The sequence below is a fragment of the Gekko japonicus genome, unplaced genomic scaffold (assembly GCF_001447785.1).
Source record: "Gekko japonicus isolate JY-2015 unplaced genomic scaffold, Gekko_japonicus_V1.1 scaffold582, whole genome shotgun sequence".
NCBI classification, from domain to species: domain Eukaryota; kingdom Metazoa; phylum Chordata; class Lepidosauria; order Squamata; family Gekkonidae; genus Gekko; species Gekko japonicus.
This window is the reverse complement of record NW_015174292.1, coordinates 683,939-694,925: the sequence shown is the minus strand read 5'-3', so window position 1 is coordinate 694,925 and position 10,987 is coordinate 683,939. Positions and strand designations below refer to the sequence as shown.

Here is a 10,987-nt window from a genome sequence, read left to right as displayed (position 1 = left end):
TTTCAAGTGGGGGACACCCACTCTTGCCCTGCAATCCATGAACTCGTTCCCTTTAAATAGTTGGGGGAAAGCTGGCTGGCGGCGGGTAGAACCCCCAAAAAAGCAGGGGACCCCCTGGTTTGGCAACCCTAGTGTCAACTGTATAATGGCTACACTCACCTTTCTCTCTCTAAGCAATAAACCTTACCAGACATTTATTTTAACATCATAGTCCAACACAGTGATCTTCAAGCTCCCTTACATGGCATAAAATGATTTGGCTCTATTTTGTTACACAGAAATTTATCACATCACAGAAGCTCCACTGACTTATAACTTCTTTTGAATTTTAGGGACTCATTAATGCTTGATCATATTTGTTTCCCCACTAGTTTTGACAAGCTTGTTACCAAGTAGCTTATTCTACTTTTGCTCATTTTTTTGTTTCCTTTTATTGACAATGATAGATAATGTCACCTGGGAGTAAGATCAACAGAACACAATGGGATTTACCTTCTTGGGAAATATGCATAGGATTGGTCTTCATATAACTGAAGTCTTTTCTTCTAAAATTTCAAATATTTTTTCTTCAGATGAACCAAAATCTGGAAATGAAATATTGTTTGAAGGGAGTGATTAAATATTTGAAAAAAACCCCCATAAATATTAGGAATATTTTAATGGACTGGCATTACTTGCCAAGTTTAGTCTCCTGGTGACCATCTGCGGATGGGAAAGAATTCTTTTCAAGGTCAGTTTTCCTTGGCTCATAACGATGGGACCTTCCCACTATTCTTGTAATGTATGGTGTGGCTGGATAGTCACTCACTTGAGCCACCTGAATCATTTAAATAAAATGAACTTGTAGTACCTCCTAAATGCCACTATAGATGGTGCCACGTCTTACTTCCTCAGAGAATAGGGTGGGAGCTACAATGGAAAAAGCATTGTCAATGCCTGAGGGCCGTAAATGGAAAATATGGGAAGAGACAGTCCTTTAGATATGTGGGTTCTAGGCCACAAAGAGATTTAAAGATCATAACCAGCACCATCAGTTGAACTCAGAAACAGACAGGCGCATAAACTAACAAGATAGGTGAGATATATTTCCATAACTCATTCCTTACAATAATCAAGCAGTTACATTCTGAACCAGTTGCAGTTCCCAGGTTGTCTTCAAGAGTAGCTCAACAGACAGCATGTTGCAGTAATCCAATCATGAGGTTACAAAAACATGAATTACTGAAGCTAAGATTAGCTGAGTCTAAGAAATAGGTGAAGCCAATGCATCTAATAGAAGGCACTCTTATATATCAGACTGTCCTGCTTTTCAAACAGCAAGGATGAGTCTATGGGCACCACCATGCTCTTAACTTGCTTTGAACTCCATCTACCACAAGCAGATCCAGCCCTCCAAAAGACTACCAAACTAGAATTACCTTTGTCCTGTCTGGATTAGGGTTGCCAACCTCCAGGTGGGACCTGGGGATATCCCGCTTTTACAACTGATCTCCAGCTGACAGAGATCAGCTCCCCTGGAGAAAATGGCTGCTTTGGAGGGTGGATTCTATGCCATTGTATGTTGCTAAGGCCCCTCCCATCCCCAAACCCCGCCCTCTCCCGGATCCACCCCCAAAGTCTCCAGGTATTTTCCAATCCAGATCTGGCAACCCTAGTCTGGATTCAGTTTCACTTTATTCTGCCTTAGCCACTTGACCATGGCCTCAAAGCACTGGTTCAGTTATATCTCTTCTGATCCCGTTTCATGTAGTATTCTTTAATTGCAGCATATGACAATCTGCTACAGCAACTAACCAGGGAGTAAGTTTTCAAGTCTCATACAGCACTATACTCTATGGGGTTTAACAAATCCTAAGGAATTAACAAGATAAAGCTTGTCCTAGCTAATGATCATAAAGGATTCTATGTAGGAATGATTCTTAAGGGCTGACTCCCTGTACGGGAACTGTTTTGGAAGAAAAAGGCTGAAAGCAATGTAGCATAGTGAGGTACAACAGGGAAAGGGGCAGAATTTAGCTCTGCCATCCACATAAAAATACATAACCCCTCCAAGCCCCAAATGAGATGTGATTGGGTGGACACATGTATAATTGGCCCTATGACTCCCCATCAATAAATCCTATCTTGTTATGTGAATCTGATCATGTATACAACTTACAAGTTCATCACTTGCTGTTCCCCATCCAGTAGTGTTTGCTTGGCAACTCTGGTCATTGGAAAAGACTCCTATTGTTTCTTCTATCAGTTATCAGCTCTTTCTTGTCACTGGGCAGTAGTGATTATAGGTACATGGCCAAGGAACAGAATTCTTGGAGCATAAATTATGCAAATCAAGACAAGTGGTGGCAGCAAAATCAGTCATAACTTACATGGAAGTGTCCAGATCCACCTACATTCGCATTATGATATCGGAAGATATGGGAGATTTATATAATGGAAAAAAATACATATCAGATTAGTCAGTATGAATTAAACCCACCACACAACAACTTTGCAGAAGTGTGGTTTATTATACTAGATTTTTTGCCACAGCATGAAGAAATTCCCAAATGCTCAAAATCTTTATACTTATTATATTATGTACATTATATTATAGGTATGGTACTGCTATTGGCTTATGATGTCTTTCTTTATGGATATTGCATTAGTTGTATAAGTTTGAGTAGCCGTAAGACAGTCCAATGTATACTTTGTTACACTGTTTATAGTTTCTGTTATCGTTTTATTTATGTGAAAATTAAATAATATTTTTTTTAAAATCAAGACAAGTACATCAAATCAAGACAAGTACAGACCTGGTGCCCTCACTGACACATATCACTAGAAAAGAAAGCTACAGGTTTTAGGGCCTTTTCATATCCTATGGTCACCATGGAGAAATGGTCAAGAAATCTCATTCAAATAGTGGCACTCTGCATAGCACCTGCATCATTTCAAAGATGCTATCTTTGACATAATCACATTAAGACTCTCCAGGCCAGTGCAAGAAGCTAGCAGGGCTCTTCAATTTGAAGCTGTTTTCAGCAGCCTCCAAGCAGGGGCCATAATATTTGAATTAGCCATGCTGGAAGTGATAAGAGTCCTGCGGTGAAATATTTGGTGTGAAAATATGAACCACGGCAGAGTTGATTGGATAACTGGAATGGACACAGCAAACAACAAGGGGCTCATGCAGGAATAAGGTGGCTGATTGATGTTTAAGCAATGCTATCAGGACCTGAGCAGACACAATAAAAAAGTTCCAAGAAGAGGAGATCTAGAAGGATCAGGGTGCACCTCTATGTGACATTCCTATAGGTCACTAGATAGCTGATCTTAATAGGTATTGTTTTATGAATGTCCAATAACTTCATTACCCAGACAGCCATCCCCACAGCATGAAACTCTGTCATGCTGAGCACATTCACGGGACTCTTCTTCCTATCAGAAACCAGACTTATGGTACTGCAAAGCAGGCATATTAGAAACAAGATACGCAGCAGACACCATTTAGAGCTATTAAATAATTGTAAATATGAAAATGAAGTTAGGATTCTTTTGAGGAAAGTTTCCAAATTCATAACTTGATGAATTTATGAACCTCACCCCCCCAGAAACTAGCAATAAATATACCTTGTTTCCAAAATCCTTGTTAGCAAGGAGCAATCATTAGTATTTTAAAAGAATAGAGAAAAGGTCAATCAAAGCCAATATTATATGTTCTGTATTATCATTATTGATAGAGGTCAGCAAGAAAAGAGGGACCGATCTAATATCAGACAATATGTGTTTATTTCACAAAGAAAATGGCTGCTTCCAAATGTCTTCAGTGGAATATCTAGACACATACTAGACACATACTAGCAATTCTCTCAGCATATTTTCCAGTCAAATACCCATTCTTGATGTTTGAAAAGACACTGAATACATTGTGACTGGCTTCCATCAAAAGCAGACCCCAAAGGTGTAAGACACATTATCTTTGTTAGTTGAACAATTTGTTTGCAAAATTAGTACATTGCCTGTTATTGAGCTAAACTGAATTATTCGCTGGGAATAAATTATCCAAGAAATTTAGCACTACTTTCTGTTCGCAAAAGATTCACTCCTCATTCTTTCAGTGCATTGGCTATTCATAAGTATTTGCTGAATGGATTATGCAAACATTTTTTGTCTTTTGTCTATTCACGGAGCAATTTTCTTTTCTTATCCCTCTGTGCTACCTGGCTAGGCAAAAAACTATTTAAAAGTGAGGAAGATATTGCACTTCCTAGTTGCATTTTGTAGCAATAATCAATTGTGTGAAAAACTGTGAAAAGTCTAAGCATTTTATTGGCAATTTCTGCAAGTGCTCAACAGCAGCCTAGACTTAGTATGATTCAGTGCAAATAACGTGGCAACTTGTAGCTGGAAGATGTTGATTCTAGTTTAGGGCTGTGAACCTCCAAGGTGGAGCCTCAGATTCTCCTGAAATTACAACTAATCTCTAGACTACAGAGATCCGTTCACCTGGAGGAAATGGCTCCAGAGGGTGGGCTTTATAGCATCACATCCCTGCTGAGCTCCCTCCTCTCCCCAAACACCAGCCTAAATGCTCCCCAAATCTCCAGGAGCTTCCCAAGCCAGAGCTGCCAACCATACTGTAGTTCCAGTACCATTATGGACTAATCTGTATAGTTTGGGGCAAATCCTGATCTGTAAAATGGGAATAATAAAGGTAAACTCCTGAAAATGTGTCTGTCCATTAGATATTGCTGCATTTCCTATTACTTTTCCACAGTCTGAATTGTTGGAAGAGATTTTGAGCTTCAAACAGAGACCTTAATTACTGTGGTAGGCATAGTACATTTCATTCCACAACAACAATCCTGCTCGTAGGGAGGGCGGGGGTATAAATTGAAGTAATAAACAAACAAACAAACAAGAACAAGCAAACAAATTTTAGAGAGGTGTGGCTCTGCCCCAGTCACAGATTTTTATTTTTTGTATTTTTGCATGTCTGTGTGCCTGTGTGTGTATGCGCGTGCCCATGCCTGGAAGTTATGGTGATCTCTGGTGACTCCTACTGGGGGCACGGAGGACTTTCAGAGAAGTGACTTGATGGCCTGCCCCCAGTCTCCTGGCCCTGGTATTCTCTGGAGGTCTCCCAAATACTTGCCAGGGTCAGCCCCGCTTACCTTCCAAGATCTAATGAGATCAGGCTTGCCTAGACTACCCAGGTCAGGGCCCAGTCACAGATTTTTGAAGGGGCTGTAGATACTTTTCAACTTGGATAGTAACCAATGCTCCCTCTAAGCTGTGGAGTCTTGTGAGCAAAAATTCTACTTTGTGAGCTACTGGCATTAAAGATGTGAGCAAGCGATTTGGCTACTGCATAAATTAGTTTGCTCTGGAACCATCCTTCCTGAGGTAAGACAAAAATGTGTGAGCCAGAGGCGAAAAAAACTGAGCTAGCTCACACTAACTCAGCGTAGAAGGAACACTGACAGTAACTCAACAAGATTTCAATAAAATCCACAGTTACAAAGCAACTGTCGTATGCCAAATTTTGTTGATTTAACATGGAATCTGCTACAACACCATCGGTTTTCCTAGTATGTGAACAAAACAGCAAACAAATAGTTTGCTATGATCAAGATCCTTTCAGTTCATTTGCTTTTGTTTTGTTACGATGTTTAAAGTAAATTTTTAAAAATGATCTAAAAATAGCTTTGCAAAATAGCTTTGCAAACCTCCTAAGCACCTTCAGAGATGGTGTCCCCCCTCCCTCAGAGAGCCTATTCCACAGAGAGCGTCAACTGAAAAAGAATGAATTCCAGGAGTACTGCATTAAATGGAAGGACTGCTAACAGATGACAACCTGAAGACTGTAGTTGGCACACAGGGACATAAAGTATTTACTCCAGGGCAAGCCTAGGGTTTTTTGGAAAAAAAGAAGAAGTCATCTTATATTTGCATGCAAGTTACAGTTATGTTCAGTAAAGAACTTGTTGGTGTATAACATTGGAGGGGAGGTCATCTTACAGTCAGGGTTGCCTTTCTTTCAAGGAAATACAGCATGGGAGCAGACCTTCCTCTAAATATATGGGTCTCAGAACATGAAGGGATTTGAGGACATAACGGCCACCTTGAATTGAACTTGGAAACAAACTGGTAGCCAAAACAGAGGTTTTAAAACAGATGAGATCTGTTGCTGCCACCTAGGCCCTGACAATAGGCTGCTGCAATTTGAACCACCCGCAATGACTTTTTTCACATCTATATTAATATTACACTATAGGATTACCTTTAATTTGAGCTATTAATAGTTGCCATAGGACCATTCATAATGGAATTATAGCCAATTTACTCAAAGGCAGACAGACATTTTTATGTCCCCCACTCCCCTCTGTAGTACCTGTAGGCCCAGCACGATGTGGATACCAATTCATGGGGGGAAATCTTCAAGAGAATTTATATCCCGCATTTTACTTCAAATTTCCCATAGAGTACCATTTGTTCCTGCTGCAGAGAACTGAGCTGAAGAGCCACCAATTGTTCCTGTTTCCATAGAATGGTGATTGGCCATGGAAACAGACAAAATTGGTTGCTCTTCAACTCAGTTCTTTGTAGCACAGGAATAAATGGTATTCCATGAGAAATTTGTGGTACAATATTGGGATAGGAGATCATGTAGCCACACCCTTATGGGCCATGCACAGTCAATTGATTAGCCCTTCTGACAATCACACACCCAATCCTTCCAAGCTGCAGCATTTTAGGTTTGACTTGATAAACACACCAGGGACTTGGGGAAAAATATTTATGAAAGATTTAAAGATTTTGGCTGGCCTGAAGCATGGGACAAAGGTGAAAGCGAAAAGCAGTGTATTTGGAGCCAGGTGTGGGTCCTGCAGCAAGGGGGGAAAATCCTGCAGCAGGGGGAAAAAATCCCAACACTGTCCTATAGTTTTGTATGAATTTACACACTTTTATACTAGCACATGCACAAAACGTTAATACATCTTTCAACAGCTAGATAAATATATGTATACTATATAAAATATATGTAACCATACCTATTTGTTCATTGAAAGGGGTAGATGTTGTAACAGTAAATGGTCACTGGAAATGATTTTATTGTATCACGGGAAATGCTCTAGCATTTGGGCAAAATTCTATGGTTTAACCATAGAGTTCTGACCAAATGCTGAAGTGTCAATAGTGGCTAAGAAAAGGTGTAACACTTTGCCATACTTTGGCCCCGGTCACACGGCAAAGTTGCTGTGGGAGAGGCATGGATGGTGGGCGGATTATCCGGGCGCAATCACACCCCAACATCTGGGAAGTGGAGCGCACCCGTGGCTTACCGCTGACAATGCAAGTTAAAAAACTAGTACCTCCAAGGTACTAGTAAATGTTTGCCACGGGCTGCCTCCAGACGCTCATGGTGTGATTGTGCTGGCGTGCGGCATTCCCCTCCGGTCCCTTGTTTACCCGCTGGCGCCGAGGGAAGGACCCGTGGTGTGCTGCTGGCGCGTCTGATTGCGTAACTGCGGATCAAACTGCGCCGGGGCAATTAGCCATGCCCCCCCCCCCCCCCCGTGATATCTGGCCCGTTTGCCTGGGGCTTTTCTGAGTAACCTTGGGCCAGTCACATACCCAAAACTTTAACTAACCCACAGGGTTGTGGTGAGGATAAAAGGAAGGGAGAATGCTGTGACCCATTTTGGGATCTTCCTGGGAATGAAAGTGGGGTTTAAATAAATAAAAATGGAAAATGAAAAAAACTACAATACCAAAAACAGAATGTTTCTTTCTAGGTAAAAAACAAGAAGCCTTTGGATTGTAAAAGGTAAAGGTTCCCTTGCTCGAAAGCCAGTCGAATCTGACTCTAGGGTTGCGGTGCTCATCTCCGTTCCAAAGCCGAAGAGCCAGCGCTGTCCAAAGACATTTCCGTGTTCATGCGGCCGGCATGACTAAACACCAAGGCGCACAGAATGCTGTTACCTTCCCACTGAAGTGGTACCTATTTATCTACTTGCAATTTCTTGCTTTCGAACTGCTAGGTTGGCAGGAGCTGGAACTAGAGACGGGAGCTCACTCGGTCATGCGGCACACTCAGGTCTCGAACTGCTGAACTACCGACCTTCCACAGCCTGCAGTTCAGCGTCTTAACCACTTGAGCAGAAGTTAAATGTTATCATTTGGAATTCCAGCTCAAAAGAAAAACATAAATTCCATAATAAAGTGTGGTGGGATGGTGTGAACTTAGCCAAAAGCTTCACTGTTTTGAAGTATTGTCTGTTCTCTGAGTAAAACACTTCTGGAGCAGGTGAATAGCCCCACTGCCCTAACAGAGTTCCCTAAAAAGCTTGTTAATTTAAAAACTGGATCACAGGATGAAACCGGCAACTTTTAAGATATGGATCTGGCCATGATTAATTTCTCAACTACGAACTGATTTAAAACAACAAAATATCCCATCCAACGCAGCCCAGGCCTGTCTGCAAAGTGTTGAGGAGACTGGTGGACGGCCTGATGCGTGCTTTGCTATTCTTTCGCCCATGTGCTTTTACAAAGAAGAGAATCTCCTGTCCCACCTAGCTATGAAGATATTATTTCTCTCCTAGTGCCTTTATTTCTGTCAGGTCACGCTTTATTCAAGAAGGTGTAGAGAAAAGCCCTCTGAAAGATCCTGCGGCCCCACATTCCTGCTTGGTGCAGTTCTCAATGCCTCGGAACAGGCTGTTTTAGGCAGGAGGTAGCACCTCTCCCTCACTTCCAAAGGCTCCTTTCGGGACTTGTGCCTCTGGTCCTCGGGCTAATCACTTTGTTCCCCCTCCCCCTCCCCCCTCCCCGTTTTAATAGACTAATGAAGCTCAAACAAGTAGGCTTAGCCTAGTGATAGCTCACGTGGCTCTCAGTCCGTTCTCTCTTGCCATTGGGCTTCAGTAATTATAGGCACACTCCCGGGAGGGAGCCGAGCTCTGGGAGCATATATTATGCAAATGAGGGAAAGTGCAGCACGGGGCAGACCTGATGCCACGATTCATTCATTCCGCCAGAGCTTGCTGGGGGGAAACAGGCAAGGAAGGGAGGAGGGGGGGCGATCTTTTGTTTTACAGGATATATAAGATGTCTGAGGCCAGTCGTGTGCCAAACTCGCTGCTCACACGACTTGATAGCGGCAGAGATCACTTCAGAGACAAGAGCTGTCGCGTGTCGTTCCTCTCGCTTTTCTTCTCTCCAGGACTTTCAAGAATTCAAGTTTTCCTTCTCTTCAGGTTACACTTGGGAACTTGGCGTGCGTGTATGTGCGGACTGCCGCCCTGACTGCCAAGTGAGTATGAAGGAAACAGAAAGGCAGAGAACAGATCAGTGGCACTGTAGATTAGATTTCACAGATAAGCGAATGAAAATTGCCTTTGCAAAGAGCTTTATAGTTCAGCTACCCAACTACAGTGTTTTAACAGGGAGTGACACTTGACACAGAACTGTGGTTGTATACTCCACTTTTCATTTTCTTAGTATAATTTAATTTTCAGAACAACTTTCCAACATTGTTTATGTTCAGTTTGAGGTGCTTAAAAATCACTGCCATTATTTTAAAATAAGTTGTTATCAAGTCACTTTTTTGTCCTCTGATTTTCTCCTTCTTCTCTATCCTCTTTACAATTTCTGTTTTGGTTCTGAGCCCTTGCATTTTAATGTAGAGTAACTAATGGTGTCCCATTTCCTTTTCCCACCAGGATGTCTTCTGCCTTGGAGACCAGTTACTCTGACCTTGAGAATAGCAGTGATGTGTCCTTTTGCCTCACTGACGATGAAGGGAGTTTCAGCAGCCTGCCAGCTCCTTCCCTGGCCTCCCCAAAGCATGACACTTCCCCAGAGCACAGCCCTGAGAGGTGCGAGGAAGAGAAAGAAAGGAAGAGGCGGCGGGGCCGCACCAAGGTCAAGAACGAAGCTGTCCTTCACACAATCAAAAAGACTAGGCGGGTCAAGGCGAATGATAGGGAGAGGAATCGCATGCACAACCTCAATGCAGCACTGGATGAACTTAGGAGTGTCCTACCAACCTTTCCAGATGACACCAAGCTGACCAAGATAGAAACTCTACGCTTTGCCTACAACTACATCTGGGCCCTCTCTGAGACTCTAAGACTGGCTGATCAGTCCCTCCAGAAACCTCCCAAAGAAATGCTTCTGCCCAGCTACTTGAGTTCCACAGACCCACCCAGCCCTGGCAGTGATGCAGGCTCCTGGATGTCCACTGCATCTCCTTCCACCTCCTCTCTTTCTGCCTACACGTCCAACCCTAGCAGCCCAGTAGCCTCTGAAGACTGTTGTTATGGGCGCACAGAGAACCTCTTCTCCTTCCATAGCCTCCCTAAAGACTTGCTACAGAGCTCCTCTTGCTTTGTGCAGTACCATTAAGGGAAGGCACTTGAGGGTGTGGGGAGTCCACTTGTTCACACAGAAGCAAAACCTTTTTCTTTTAGTTACCAAGATTGGTCAGTGCTTGCTTAGCCTGGTGGGCTTTCTAGTTATGATTTAGGTACCACAAAGAAACAGGGTAGGGAGAGTGAATTTTTGGCTTTTAAAAATCCAAGCTTTATGTTATATTCAGTCAAAAGTCAAAATTATGTGATATGTTTACATAACAATACAGCTAGGAGAGTTTGGGAAATACAGACGATGTGACAATGTAAGGCCAAGCTTAGACTGGTCTTCATTGTACTATTTGAACAGACCTCCATTTGGCTGAAACAGCAACAATGTGATTATATTTTTTTCCCTGCCCTTTGCTTGCTTTCTTCTCCCTTTTTTGCACTTTCTTGAAACGTCACAAATCCTACTTTGTTTCGTTCCTTTCCACTGGCCTGTGCTCTTGGGCATCAATGTGATTTAGAAAAGGGAAGAAAAGGGACAGATTTGCTGCTACAAACAAGGTGAAAAGTCAATTTTACAATTTGTAGAACTCTAATGAAGAAAAATGAGCATGAAAATTTGGTTTGAACGCCCTGAC

At 42.4% G+C, this 10,987-nt stretch overlaps 1 protein-coding gene across 1 annotated transcript; it reads left to right on the top strand.

The window, feature by feature from the left end:
- Window positions 1-9,711: 9,711 nt before the first annotated feature.
- NEUROG1 (neurogenin 1) lies at window positions 9,712-10,395 on the top strand. Its single transcript, XM_015424050.1, has one exon. The coding sequence runs from the start codon at window positions 9,712-9,714 to the stop codon at window positions 10,393-10,395; it is 684 nt and encodes a 227-aa protein (XP_015279536.1).
- Window positions 10,396-10,987: the final 592 nt, after the last annotated feature.